The 15,706-nt window shown below is 41.8% G+C and overlaps 1 protein-coding gene across 4 annotated transcripts in view; it reads right to left on the reverse strand.

The window, feature by feature from the left end:
- Positions 1 to 2,586: 2,586 nt before the first annotated feature.
- Positions 2,587 to 15,706, reverse strand: part of LOC127647676 (B-cell scaffold protein with ankyrin repeats-like) — a 96,101-nt gene continuing 82,981 nt past the window's right edge. For all 4 annotated transcript variants that reach the window (XM_052132091.1, XM_052132109.1, XM_052132083.1 and 1 more), the window contains 7 exons: positions 6,686 to 6,748; positions 6,224 to 6,405; positions 4,446 to 4,509; positions 4,042 to 4,071; positions 3,442 to 3,521; positions 3,275 to 3,309; positions 2,587 to 3,168 (listed from right to left, as the gene is read on the reverse strand). In XM_052132091.1, the coding sequence (XP_051988051.1) occupies positions 3,277 to 3,309; positions 3,442 to 3,521; positions 4,042 to 4,071; positions 4,446 to 4,509; positions 6,224 to 6,405; positions 6,686 to 6,748 (452 nt within the window). In that variant the 3' untranslated portion in view covers positions 2,587 to 3,168; positions 3,275 to 3,276. The remainder of the gene's footprint in view (positions 3,169 to 3,274; positions 3,310 to 3,441; positions 3,522 to 4,041; positions 4,072 to 4,445; positions 4,510 to 6,223; positions 6,406 to 6,685; positions 6,749 to 15,706) is intronic.

Raw genomic sequence — 15,706 nt, forward strand, 5'->3', positions numbered from 1 at the left:
AAACACTCAATAATGTGATTATTATTATTATAACAACCTCGTTTTGGGAATTGGGGAATATCAAGTATGTTACGCGTGTTGCATTATAATGGCAAGCGAAAAGTTAGGTCAGTGTGCCTCGCTCTTGATTTTCTCAAGAAAGCAAAATCCCTTGTTAAACATCTGTGGAGGAGCAGTCCAGGCTAACACACTCAGAGGACACCTGGCTCTTGTATATGCTGATTGGCAATCACTCCATGCATTGTCCTTAGTACTACAAACACTTAGCAATAAGAGGACAAACCATTAGCAACATGTTAATGAAAAGCGCCATTTACACAGATAAGAGCTGTACGGTGACTGAGAGCATGCACTGTGCTAAATAAGTGTTCTAAACATTTATTGCTCATTTTAAGACATTTCTAGTTTAGCACAGGTGCATGGAAATAAACAAGAAATATATTTATACAGTATGTGTCTCATTTAAGGGTGTTCTTCAACTTCTGTCTCTTTCAGCTCTGTGAAATTTTATAAAGTAAGTCATTTCCACCACATCTCAAATTCTGTATTGTGTTTAATAATAATCTGTGGAAATTACAGTGATATAAATGACATTTTTATTGTTTTTAAAATGCAAAGGCTAATTTCATTGCTATCCTAAATACACAGAAAAAACATTGTAGTGTGAGTTACTTAAAAAAACAACAGAGAAACCCATTTCTATGCAGAAATTGATAATAAATTTAGTAGCTAGTAGACACTACTATCAAGTTAAGGCTACACACATTTCTTGGTGGCTTTAATGAGAAATTCTCAAGTAAATTTTAATTTGCAATACTCTGTTTCACATACATTTTACTTAAGCAATGTTGCACTGAATTATGCCTCACTTAAAAAAAAATTTTTATTTGTATTTCTATGTTTTTTTTTTTAACATATTAATCTTGTACCACATGACACACGTGTCTTGATGCTCCCATTAAACATAGCAGCATTTGAGCTGGGTGTGCTGGTGAGAGCAAAGACTGAATGAAGGGTTCCTGCTGTGGTTGATTCCATTCACAACGGCTTGGTTCTTCCCAGGCAGGAGCCCCAAATCAAAGGTCTTCTTCCCAACCGGTGGTGCCCCAACAGCAGCCCTTGGCCCTTGTCTGGGGAGGGTCACATATACTGTACACATGCAGGGGGATTATGGGATGAAAGAATGCCACTGACTGTGAAATTGCCTGATTTTTATTAAGGTGCAAAGTGGGAGCAGCTGTGTATATTTCTGGGTATTAATCCTGAGGACAGGCACTAGATTATGAGATTGTGTGCTTTGTGTGTGAGTGTGTTTGTATAGACTTATTCTTGTGTTAGGTATATGAAAACACGGGAACCAAGACTTTCCATCAACTCTGAACAGTTGACTTTCAGCAGGCATCTGGAAAGGTTATTTAATCAAATCAAATCACAAAATGTGAAATAAGAAGTCTGATATACGGCACACGACAGAGGTAAGGTCTGGGTTTCTCATCACTCTGATTGGCTTTGCTGTTGAGTGTGAGCCTCAGCTGGGCTGGATCTCTATCAGTCGAGGCATTGACTGATAGAGCATTGTTGGTTCATCTGAATCCTAATCCTACCCTCCACTCCCCCTGATAAAGCTCTATACTTCAGGGAAGACTTAATCCTTTGTGTAGGGTTTATCATCGCCCTTCCAGCTTGTGAAAAGTAGGAGCTCCTGATATGAATTTTCATAAGAGGCCACTGACTAGAGGTATCAATAATCATATTTATTTTGGCAACGAACAATGATTAGATGCAGGCAATGGATTTTTCTCTTGTTAAGGCAATCTGACTAAGATCTAACGCTGTAGAACATCATACAAGGTTGAAGGCCTGCCATGTCCTGCATCCCTATCCTGTTCAGGCTGATAGGACATCTTTTATACCCCATTGAACACTCTGAAAGTTGAGGAGGGAATGGCAGAACTTGATCCAGCCCTGGATCAGAAAGCAAGGAGCAGCAGGTGACAGGCAAACACGCTCCTCAAATGCCACCAGGGCTGCGGGAACCGAATCGTAAATAGAGGCAGAACTGGCTCATCCAAGCACTGTAGAGCGGCAAGGCTTTAATAAATATTATTCACAAAGAGCATGATTGATAATGCAAATGTATCCAGCTGCTAGGGCTGGCAGGCAGAGCGGGTTAGCAGCACTGCTCCCGAGGCAATCGCCTGTAATCGCAGAGCAGCATTATATCTGTGTCCCTTGACACTGCAGCAACGTGTGGGAAGACCTCAGTCTTCTGTTGATGCTTTCTCACAGACTCTTGTTTGTGTCCTTACTTGCAATCAGTGATCCGTATGGTACTGAGAGGTGCACTGGGAAAATGGATGTGTGATGGCTTTGTTTTTGTCTATCAAAATGCCCATCAATAAAACATGATAGATCTGAGTATGCCAGAAAACTGAGAGCCATGCTTGGTGAGACAGCACCCCCTTGTGACCACTTCAAAAAACAGGACTGGTATAAACTGTAAACAAACAAAAAATTCTGAATGTATGTACACTTTTTAAAAATTTGAAAAGATCTCTTGAATTCTGTTGGAATTTTGTGGTCAGTTGTTTTCTTTATTGAACTTCGACTCATGATAAATTAATGTAACACAATTATAGAGAAATGTGTACATATCTTTTGTCTTTCATATCTGCTGAAGAAAAATACCAGATGTACAGTGGCCATTTTTATTAATAAAGCATTAAAAGCATAGTTCACCCAAAAATGAAAATTCTGTCATCATTTACTCACCTTCATGTTGTTCCAAACCAAAACTGTAAGACTCCTTCCAAGAACACAAATTAGAGATAATGCAGAATGTTAGCATCAGTCTGCATTCACTTTCATGTAAATGAAAACATATGAAAGTGAATGGTGACTGAGGATAACATTTTCCTTTTGAGTTCCATGGAAGAACGTAAGTCGTATGGGTGAGAAAATAAATACAGAATTTTCATATTCAACTATTCATTTTAAGTAGAAAAAGAAATACAGTAAGAACAAAGCATCAATAGAGGACCCCATATACTTTAAACCTTTTGACATGCACTGATTGACTGGACATTAACATACTCTGATTTATCAGCATACTTTAAAAGTCTGCTTTGATGTTTGCTCTATCAATTCGGTGGTCCTCAAGCAGGATGTCTGAAATAGGAAGAAAATGCAATCAATAAAGTTCAACTGCACATATGGTGAGATGATTGAACATTGGAGCAAATTGAATAGGCAACGATAAAGTCTGTCTTCTTACTTTCACTGTTTGTCTGCCTTCTTAAAGAAATGTGACTATAAAAACAGAAATAATATATATTATAATGAAATTGAATGTCACTTGAATAAGTAAAACAATCTGCTTGATCAAAGTATTATGTTCAGGGAACAGTAAATATATTAACAAAATGTCATTCAAAAACTCACATGTTGTCCTTTTAGAGGTTTACTGTAGAAATCGGTCTCCAGCTGCTGGCTCGCTCTTCTGCACTCATTTTCAGATGCAGCTTCACAGAAACAAACAAATAGATTTATTTTTAAGTCAAATGGAATCTTTGGTTTTAAAATATAAAACAATGTATATACTGTCCAAAATTAAAACAGGAACTACTTGAACACTTTGTACAGTAGTTGTCACCAAGGGGGCTGGTACTGAAATATAATTGCAATAATTGCTCATAAAAGTGAAGCGAGTTCTGAGAAAAGTTCTTGCATCATTTGTTTGCAGATGCTGCTAGCTTCGATATTTTGCTATCTAATACCAGGACAGTTATAAATACCTTTTGGGCCACTATATAGTCACATAATTAGCAAAAAGTGAATTGTATGGTTCCTCAAAGACATCTACTTTAGCTACCATGTTACAGTTTCCCATTGAGTCTAAAGTCCTTGTGTATAAATCATTCTTCTCACTCTTCTCACCCCTGAGACAAAAAAAAGCTACATTGTCACAGATATGGAGACGGCTAAAGATATTAAGTACCCGCAACAAGGAAATGTTCCTTGAGTTCATGGAAAGGCACTTACTTGGTGTGTGATGAACGATGCTGATTTTATCTGATAAAGAAGAAAGAGGCCAGTTAGCCTGCATAAACTTGAACTCCGAGTCGACTTTTTGTCATGCTCACTTTCCATTTCTCTTTTATAATGCATTAGGAAATCTATCATGCTATCCATGATATGTTTTCTCAACTGAAATGGCTCTATTTGGGATTTGATTCATTATTGTGCAGAATGTGCAATACAAGCAGTGTTTTTATTTAGATAAATTGTTTTTTGATGCATATCCAAAATGTAGAACTTAACAACAAATCTCTTTGTAATTGTGTGGAAACATCAAAGAGAAATTTCTGGGCCATTTGTATCTTCATGCACTTATTAATGAATGATTTATTTCAAATAAGTTTAAGGAACAGATAAAATAAACCTACCATAGACACTTTCATTGTCCTCTCTGTTGTTGACAATACTCGCCCTCAGCTGCTGTATTTTCTCCTAAGGGAAAATGTAACATTGAACAGGCTTTAGATTATATATATATATATATATACCACAGTTAGTACCGGTCCTCGAATCTGATTAGAGAGAGACATTCCATGAGCACTGATGGTCTGACACCATCAGAACTCGGATGCTTCACTGTGTGTGTGTATCACTCCACTTGTGTTCATGCTGTTCTAAAATAAAGTGTAAGATCAGTGCCGATCTGTTATGAGTTTCCGTCTTTTTTTTTTATTACATATGTTAGCCAGCAGGTGGTGGCAAAATAATTTTTGTGTGTAATATGAGCCAGTTGTTGACATAAAGTTAATCTGTTAGTGATTGTTTACATAGAACTGCTCTCTGTGATCGCTCGTATTACTAATACATTACCAAAGCTAGGAAATAGCTTTAAATGGCTTTAAACGGATAACTTCAGGATTAAAGCTCATCACAGCTGAGAGACACAACAGACTGATTTATTACAGAACTCATGTGCTTACCTTTTATCTGAGTTTTCACATTGGATACATACTGTTTAAAACGACGGAGGACATCGCTGTTTCTATAGTGAATGACTCTTGCACAACGGCTACCGCGAAATAGGGAGGAATACCCCCACTTAGACGTCTATTTTCCACTGAGAAATGTGACCGTCAGATAGCTGACAGCATCTCTGCTTGAGTGTGGCAACAGGTGATATATAACAAATATTATAAATATCAAAGATTTTTCCCTAATATTTTTTCAATCATCTTCAGTAATGTCCTACAATTTTTCAGTCATCAGTATTCAAAAATTTGAAAAGACATTTGACTGTTTTTATAACCTATCGTCACCTACTGGGCTGTTGTGCAAATATGATTAATTAATTTGTTTATTTTTCCTTTGATTTTTCATTTTTGGGTGAACTATCCCTTAACTGATTCATGTTTTTTGGCTGCTGAAATCAATCCAGCTATGTCACTAAAGTGCCCTTGACAAGGCATTGAATCTCAAATTTCTCCTTGCTCTTAGTTTGCTGTAAATCACCCTGCATTAAAAGCATCAGCTCAGCAAGCAGCAAGAAGAAAAATATATACATACTTGTTTAAGGACAGTCAAATTTATGAGCCATGTAAGTATAATGTAGCAAGGTATACCTGCAAATTAGTTCTCCTGTGCCAAAGTTGTCAGCAGTTAACAGCGGAAAACACTTAATGTAATGTGTCGCCATAAATCTTCATAAATATGCATTTCCAAATAGCAAATGGAGGTTATTTTAAAGTGTGAGTAAAGCATTAAAGAATTGAACTTTGGAGAAGCTTGTCAGGAAATAGGATAATGGAAAAAGAACATTATAGACTAGAAATGCAGTACTTCAGTGCATTTTATACCTTGTGTAGGTGTGTAAGGCTGTGAAGATTGACAGGACACACTTGTTAAATCAGGCTCCCAGTGCAATAAGAATGGAGAGAACTTGTGTGCTCTTCATTTATACCTATTCATCTACAATAATCAAAATATCTATGTCTCATTCTATATTATATTTTGTTATATTTCTACACACAGTCCTTGTATCTAGTATATTTGTACTTATTTAAGGTTTTCCAGGTCTACTACTAGTTGTCAGCTAGAAATGTTACCGTCATCTCTAAGAAACAATATTCCATTCTGATGTAACTATAAAAATGTAATTAAAATAAAGACAATAAACTCATCTTGATTAAGACTGTTGTTTCATCATCACCTGTTGTATGCTGTCCATTCCTCTCTGAAGCCTCTGCCAGTCATTGAATCTGTCCAGAGCATCATCTATACTGAGAGAGCCTGTCTTCACCTGCTCCTGCAGTTTGATCAGCTCGTCCAGTCCAGGCGGCTGACTGGGCATGAATGTGTCATAAGTGGACGAGATGCTTTCCCTCTCCCTCGCTGTCACCATAGAGAACATGAAGCAATACAATTGTTAAAAGTATGATTTAACTGAACACTGTTTGCTTACAATGTGCACAACACTTAAACAATTTTAGTTACAGAGAGCATTATTCATTTATTTTATATTTATTAATTATACTGCCCTCTGGAATTATTCATTCTGATATTGACCGTTGTACCAGGCAATCGGTGAAACAAGTCTGGTTCATACTAGTGCCCATTCCTTTACATAATGTACATGCACACATACCGAATTTATCCTACATAATAATCTCACCTTGTCTTGTGGGAAGGGAGTATAGTATTTCAGCATCTCCTTGTGACATTTTCTTCTGGAATACTGTTAATAAAATATCACACAAATACAGCATATCATAGCCATAGCTGCATTTACTTCCATTCTGCATTAGTAAGCCCACACTTCTGAGAATGAGACTTAATATGTATTATACTGGAACGTCCACTAGATGGAAGCATGTATTCAAAAACATAACAACTCAACCACACAACATCATCTGATCTCTCTTTCAAGATATATATAATGTCTAATTCTAGGCTTCCAGCCTGGCAAACCTTGTTTCAGAATATAGTGAAAAGAAAGAGTGTGATGTAAGGCCATGGGGGTCAGGGATGGAATGAAAGAAAAGGATACAGTCAGATATGTTATTTTGATTGGCTGTTAAGTGCTTTAAAAGATATGCTGCAAGTTTTTTGGAAGGCAAAATGTCATCGTGCCACACTTTTGCATTATGATAGAGCACCTTCTTTTTCATAAGCCTGATTTCTTCATTCAAGAAATTCCTTACAGCCTATACCAGCTAGACAGTGAGAAACACGCCACTGAACATTGCATATTGAAAATTTGAATAATTTATCTAATGAAAACATGACCATTATCAGACATATTGTGTAACTAGTTCAAATTTGTCATATGTAAATTTATTATAATAACAGAAGAGGGTCTGATTCCTCACATGGCTTCCCTTCCAACACTACTTAAAGGTCTTAAAGAGATAGTTCCCCCCAAAAATGAAAATTCTCTTCATTTACTCAGACTTATGCCATTCCAGATGTATATTCCTTTCTTTCTTCTGCAGAACACAAACAACATTTTTAGAAGAATATCGCAGCTCTGTAGGTCCATAAAATGAAAGTGAATGGTGGCCAGAACTTTGAAGCTCCTAAAAAGCACATAAAGCCAATATAAAAGTAATCCATACGACTGCAGTGTCTTAATCAATGTCTTGGAATCAATCCATTTGATTTTGGATTTAGGACAGACCAAAACCTTTTTTGCTATAAATCTTGACATCACCTGTTTTCTTGGTGATCAGGATTTCAAGCTCGATCAAACTTCCTAGCGCCATCTAGAGCTCAAGCACTAGGAAGTGTAATCAAGCTTGAAATCATGATTGTGTCTAGAGACTGCAATGGCAAGATGTACAAAGTTACATTTTAGTCTATTCTCGCCGAAAACCACTTCAGAAGACATGGATTAAAAAACTGGAGTCGTTTGAATTCATTTTACGCTGCCTTTATGTGCTTTTTGGAGCTTCAAAGTTTTGGTCACCATTCCCTCGCATTGAGTAGACCTAAAGAGCTGAAATATTCTTTTAAAAATCTTTTTCTGCAGATGAAAGAAAGTCACACACATCTGGGATGGCATGTGGTTGAGTAAATGATTAAAAAAAATATATTTTTTGGGCAAACTTTTCTTTTAAAGTGTTTTTTTTTTCTCCTGTCACAGTTGCCTTTGGCTTGTTCACTGACAAAGATTTTTAAAGCATCAGAATATATGGGGAATTGTAAGTATGCAGCAACCCTGCTTACTAGGGAAATCCTCTTTCATTTTGTTCCAGTCCCTTGTGAGGAATAGTGTCACTGGCTTTCATTCCCTGTTTTCACGGGTTCTGTTACACATGTGAAGTCCAAGAAGCAGTAGTTTGAGTGTTGAGGCTCACATTCACTGGCCCCTCCCCTAGAGGCTCTCAACCTCCAGAGTAGGCGAAGAAATCTGATCAGTGCGTAGGCGAAAGACCCTCTGTAAAAATGGATGGAAAAACCACGCTTTCCCTTTCTCTTGTATTTTCATGTTGTGGAATAGGAGAGATGGAAAACATGTGTAATGCACAATGCTGACCCTTCTTGGCCCCTTGAGCTGCTCCGATTGGTTGCAAATGCTGTTTAAGTGGTTGAATGTGTGTTTGTGTCTGCGTGTGTGCATGCATGTGTGTAATGTGTGGTCAGGGGAGATTGCTTTGGTAAAGAGTACATGTAACTAAGCAAGATAAGCAGAATCTTTTTTTCTTTGATGTTTATTTCCTTGAATAATGCACTTGGTTTCCTTAATTGTAACCAGTCATGATAATAATACAGAAAAAAATAAAATAATAATAATAAAGGAAATTATAATTGAGTTTTCTAACTTAAGGTTTATGAAAAATGACATGCCTCAAGTTGTTTAAATTATAAAATGGATAATTGTGATGGGATGAGCTGCATTCAAAGTCGTTGTAAAATGCTTATAAATACACACCTGTGACTGCACATTCTATATTAAAGATGCTGCGAGCGATTTTCTTCACGGAAAATTACGCAAAAAATTATCTTACTCCCTTAAAGGTATTAATAAAATAAGTGTTCTGCGATATCTCACTGGTCTCTGTGACAGCTGTAGACTTTGTATACAGCAAACAAAAATGTCATTCATTTTGCTCGTTCTCATAGTGTTTGTATTTGAAGAGAATCATAGAGGCTATAAATTATTATGCTTGTCAGTTGAAGGCGCTATTGTGCAACTGTTGAATTTGACAACCACAGGAACAATTCTGCTCTTTTGCCCATTTTTGGTCTCAAAATTATCTTTGGAGGGCGGGGTTTTGAAATGAGGGGGCTTGGCTTATTCAAGGCTAATCATGTGAAAGTGATCAAATCGCTTACAGCCAGAGACTGTATTAGCAGAGATGGGCCACTTCTATTAAAATGAAAGGGAGAAATTGGAATGCCCAACCAAAAAGCTCTAGTGCCCAACGGTTAATGGATGTAGAAAGGAAGTCCTGCTTTTCAGGTAAAAGAGCCAATCACCTTTTAGATCCAGACATTGCCTGTCAATCATCTCAAGAACGCGTATGCTATACAAGTTTTTTTTAGCATAATCTGAGGTAAAAAAAAAGCATAATTTATGATACCAGTATTGTCAGATTTTGCTGCTGATATAAAATATGTTCATTGATTGTAATTTTGACCAACCGTTTTTGAGCTTTCGATGTTCCCCCATTCAAGTAGATAGGAGCTGCACTGTCATGACTGAGCATTCCAAAAATGGCCACCAGTGGACTGACTTGCAAGAAAGATATGTGTCCCAAATGGCACACTGTACTCTTTGCACTTATAAAATATACTATACTCTCAGCCGTGTAGGGTATGAATTTTCAAAGTGTTGTATTGTCCCAAATTGAACACTTAAAGGTTTGTTACTACATGGAAGCATTTGCCGTTTAACAGCCAACGGAAGTGACGTTTCAAGCGCACATGATGTGTTACCGCTAGTTTAGTGTGTTAGCAAACCTCAGTTCAACACTTGTACCTTAAACAACATACATATTCACACAGCTTGGGGTGAGCATTCAACTTCCATATGCAAGGTGCTGTCTTCACAGAAGTTTCACTAGCTGCTACATTCTTCATTATTTACAACAGTTTTTTTCAGACCAACAATGCAGCCAGGTTACTCCGCCCTTTCCGCTATGTACGGCAAGCCACGAGCTCTGAGTGCATGAAGTATCCAAAGCTGTGTCCCAAATGGCACACTATACTCTATGCACTTATAAAATATACTATGCACTCAGCCATACAGTGTATGAATTTTCAAAGTGTATCATCCCAAATGGAACACATGGAATCGATTGCCGTTTAACAGCTGATGGAAGTGGCGTTTCAAACCCAAACATTTTGTTGCCGCTAGCTTTAGTGTGCTAGCCACCCTCAGTTCAACACTTATATCTCAATAATATACATATTCACACAGCATGGTATGATGGTAAAGAGTTTAACTCACTTTTGTACAATACTAGTTTCGCTAGTTGTCATATTCTCCATTATTTAAGTCACTGCCGGTAACTCCACACTTTCCACTATGTGCAGTGCACAAAATGTCCAACATTCCACACTCCGTTTTGACGGTTGAAGAAGTGCATTATCTGGGCACTCGTATTACACTTCTTTTGTTGCATTTTCAGTGTAAACTTACTACTCACACTTCTTACACTACAAAATGGCGTAGAATAGTGCAGAAGTGTGCGGTTTGGGTCACAACTCAACATTCCACACTCCGTTTTGACTGTTGAAAAATTCCATCATCGGGGTACTTAAAGTACACTTTTTTTTGTAGCATTTTCAGTGTAAACATACTACTCGCACTAGTAACACTACAAAATGATGTAGAATAGTACAGAAGTGTGCGGTTTGGGACGCACCTTTTGCTTGGCAACCGTAAGCATTCTACAATTATAGGATGTATTCTGATTATTGTCATAATAAATGACAACTAATTATTTATTTTATTTTATCATATTGCTGTTGACACTGTTTTATAATGCCTTTAAGCCATTCAAGGTCATACTTTATAACGATTTCACTATGGTAAAGTGTGATCTGTACTACACTTCACGTTGTGCTCAAGAACGTTCCTTAAAATAGAATATATGCATGGCCTTCATGCCTTTTGCTCTATTTGTGCTGTGTGTACACTGAAATATCAAACCTAACCTTATCCTAAACAAAATTTGCCTGATGTAGAAACATCTAAATTAACTGGTTTTATACAAATAGCAATGAAGTAGGTGGTGAGATAAACATTGTAAGTGGCAACTTCTCTTCACCTCTTATTCTTTTTGCACTTGGCACATGCACTTTATCTTAATGCAAAAGAGGTGTTTAAATACAGAACACTGTTTACACAGGGGTCATGTTTTCTTGTTTCATAAAAATAAAGTTTAGTCAGCATAGTCACTCTCTGGCTATGTGAGCAGAATTTAGGGCCTGAGTTTGCCCTGAATATTTACAAAGGATTGGGTCTGTAATGAACCCCGCACCTCTTGTTCTCCCCGCTTCATCGAGCTCACAGGCTCGCTCCCCGAGCTCACACGCTCACTCCCAATCACCCCCCTCTGGCTCTCATGCACGCTCCCAATCACCAGAGTATTAGTTTCACCTGTACTCGTCCCAATCACCTGGTTATTCGTTTCACCTGCACCGCTCGTTTTCTCCCCTATATATATCACAACCCTTTCGTTTCACTATTGTTGGTTATTGTTTAGTTCACCCCTTCGCTTTGCCAGCTCTAGTGTTCCCCTAGCTCCCCTAGCTCCCCTGTCTATTCAACTCGCTTGTTTACCCGTTCTGCTATTCTGACTTCCCCGGCTTCGACCTTACGCTTTCCTCGACCACTCTTTTGTAGTTTTGCTCCGTTGCCATATCCTGATTCCCCGGCTTCGACCTTACGCTCCCCTCGACCACTCTCTTCTGGATTTGCCCTATTTGTACTTTTGCTTTGCCTGCAATAAACGCAGTTTGACTATACATTGTGACTGTCTCTTCTTGTGCGGGTTACAGAATAACCAACCCTACAGAAGACAGTCACAATGGAATCCATTGAGGATCTCCGCAGCTCGCTAGAGCGGATTTGCACGGTGCTTTCTGCCCAAGGATCTACGGTTGGGAAACACGACCAAGCGCTCACGGCTCAGGGACAGCAAATACATGAAATACTGCAAACAGTACGTACCATTTCTGATCAGTTTCAACCTGTTCCACCTGTGTCTGTCCCTGTACCCGTTGATGTTCCCACCGCATTTCCCAGCGCCGCGAGCTTTCAACCCCCCGAGCGGTTTGACGGTTCGTCGGAAGCTTGTCAGGGTTTTTTAATGCAATGTACTGTTTATATGACGTATCACCCCCTTTTAAGCACTGACAGTGAGAGAGTACATTTTTTAATCTCACTGCTCTCAGGTAAGGCACGGCAATGGGCCACTGCATTGTGGACTGCCGAGAGCCCTCTTTTGACGTCATATGATCATTTTTTCACCAGATTGCCGTGGTTTTTAATCACCCAGCAGCTGGTAGGGATGTAGGCAGCCGCCTCGTGTTTTTGAAACAGGCGTCACGCACAGCCACTGCCTACGCACTTGATTTCCGCACCCTTGCCGCGGGTAGCTGGTGGAGCGACCCTGCTTTGTTGACTGTATACCACATGGGTGTGAATGACCAGCTCCAAATGGAATTGGCATGTCGAGGAGAATCGCTGTCGCTGGAGAACTATATTCAGCTCTCCATCACAGTGGATAACCTGCTTCGCGACCGTGCTTGTCGGAGCCCCTCTGTTGTCCAAGAGCCTGCTACGGGTCTCGACTCGCCTAAACTTGTTTCTCCCGAGTGCTCTTCCAAATCTGAACCCATGCAACTTGGTCGCGCTCCATTAACCCAGGCAGAACGAGCTAGATGGTTGACACAGAGCCTCTGCCTATACTGTGGCACCCCGGGTCACCGAATTGACTCATGCCCAGCCGGTCCCCGGCGTTCCCTCTCCAAAAGCCAGGTGAGAACGTCTGTCTTTCTCAACGTTACCCAGAAACAAGTCTGCCTCCCGGTAATGTTGAGTTTTAACAATGTCTCTTTTTCTACCCCAGCCCTAGTGGATTCCGGGGCAGCGGGAAATTTTTTAGACGATGGCTTGGTCCAGAAACTATCCATCCCACTCAGTCCGGTCGTGCCACCTCTCAGAGTTAACTCTCTAGATGGGGCACCCCTTGGATCGGGTCTCATTTCCTTCCGGACCATGCCATTGTCCCTCCAGGTGGGCTTGTTTCACACGGAGCTCATCCAGTTTTTTATAGTGCACTCACCTAGAGACCCTGTGGTTTTAGGCCACCCCTGGTTAGCGCTTCATGACCCCCACATTTCCTGGTGCACGGGGGAGCTGTTGCACTGGACCGACCACTGTTTGTCACATTGTATTTCCCTTCCGGTGTCCTCCACCTCCGTAGAGAGCCCCGAAGTGAAGTCTCCTGTCTCCATCCCTCCTGAGTACTCCTCCTACGCTGATGTGTTCGAGAAGAACCAGGTTAGTCTCCCCCCACATCGCAGTGTGGACTGCGCCATCGATCTCCTTCTGGGGTCCCCACTCCCTAAGAGCCGAGTGTACCCCTTAACGCTACCCGAAACCAAAGCCATGGAGGACTACATCGACGAGGCTCAGTCTAGGCATCATTCGCCGTCCACCTCCCGGTGGCATCCGGCTTCTTTTCGTGGGCAAGAAGGGCGTGGGCTTCGCCCCTGCATCGACATCGGGACCTAAATTAATTAATTAATTTGACCAATTGTCACACATTATACATACATTTCTGCATATACATGGTGAAATTATTTATTTTTCACATATCCCAGCTAAGCTGGGGTCAGAGTGCAGGGTCAGCCATGATCACGGCCCCTGGAGCAGATAGGTTCAAGGGCCTTGCTCAAGGGCCCAACAGTGGTGTCTTGGTGGTGTTGGGGCTTGAACCCACGACCTTCTGATCAGTAACCCAGAGCCAAATAAGGCTACGGTGAAGTTCGCCTACCCCCTGCCTCTCATCCAACCGTCCCTCGAGCAGGTCAGTAAGGCTAAGATCTTTACCAAGCTCGACCTCAGGAGCGCGTACAACCTTGTACGCATCCGCAAGGGAGACGAGTGGAAGACTGCGTTCATCACCACCAGGGGGCACTACGAGTACTTGGTGATGCCGTACGGCCTCGCCAACTCCCCCTCGATGTTCCAGTCATTCATGAACGACGTCTTCCGGGACATGCTAGACCTCTTCCTCGTCGTTGGGCTACGTCTTATCTGCTGGAACTATGGAGATGGAGACCGACAAGGTTGCCGCAGTCCTGTCCTGGCCCGTGCCCAGCACGCTCAAAGAACTCCAACGATTCCTGGGTTTCGCCAACTACTACCGGCGTTTTATTAGAAACTTCGGCAAGATCGCCACACCCCTCACGTCCCTGACCCGAGGCAACCCGAAGTTCCTCACTTGGAACACACCTGCCCAGCAGGCCTTCCAGGCCCTAAAGGAGGACTTTACAACCTCCCCAGTTCTCCAACAACCCGACCCCACTCTGCCGTTCGTGGTAGAGGTGGATGCCTCAGAGGTGGGGGTGGGAGCTGTACTCTCCCAACCACACGGGACTCCCGCCAAGCTATACCCTTGCACTTTCTATTCCCATAAACTGTCCTCCCACGAACAGAACTACGACGTTGGGAATAGAGAGCTGCTGGCCATCAAGCTAGCCCTGGAGGTGTGGCGTCACTGGTTGGCGGGCTCTAGGTTCCCTTTCGTCGTTTTCACCGACCATAAGAACCTGGAGTACCTCCGCTCAGCCAAGAGGTTGAACCCTCGACAGGCCAGGTGGGCGATGTTCTTTACCCGCTTTAACTTTTCTGTCACTTTTCGCCCGGGCTCCCAGAACATCAAGGCTGACGCCCTCTCTCGTCTCTTCGACCATGGCTCAGAACCCCCGGGGTCGGAGACAATCCTCCCCACGTCGTGCGCCGTCACACCCGTTAGGTGGGAACTGACGGAGGCCATCCTGCAGGCTCAAGGCGACGAGCCCGCGCCTCCTCAAACGCCCCCCAACAGGATGTATGTACCCACCATTATTCGCCCCAGCTCATGCAATGGGTTCACACTTCCCTCTGTTCTGGCCACCCGGGGATTACCCGTACTACCGAGCTCCTTGCTAGGAGATTTTGGTGGCCCTCGCTCAAGGACGACGTCCACGACTACGTCCTCTCGTGTCCGGTCTGTGCCCAGTCCAAAACACCTCATCACCTTCCCGCAGGACTCCTCCAACCGTTACCTATCCCTGACCGACCATGGTCCCACATCGCCATGGACTTTATTACCGACTTGCCCCCCTCCGACGGCCGGACCGAGATCCTTGTGGTAATAGACCGTTTCTCCAAAATGTGCCGCCTGATTCCCCTACCCGGGTTACCCAACGCGACACAACTGGCCGACCACATGATCACCCACATCTTCCGAAATCACTTCGGATCTGGGTACCCAGTCTCGCTTCTGGCGGGCCTTCAGTGACAGACTGGGTATCCAACTCAACTTCTCCTCGGGATACCACCCCCAGACCAATGGCCAGACCGAGCGTCTCAACCAGGAGATTGGCAGGTACCTGCGAGCCCAGACCCAAGGTAGCTGGCACACCTATCTCCCCTGGGCCGAATACGCCCAGAACAGCCTGGTCAGCTCTT

This window comes from Xyrauchen texanus, chromosome 1 (genome assembly GCF_025860055.1).
Source record: "Xyrauchen texanus isolate HMW12.3.18 chromosome 1, RBS_HiC_50CHRs, whole genome shotgun sequence".
Taxonomy (NCBI): Eukaryota; Metazoa; Chordata; class Actinopteri; order Cypriniformes; family Catostomidae; genus Xyrauchen; species Xyrauchen texanus.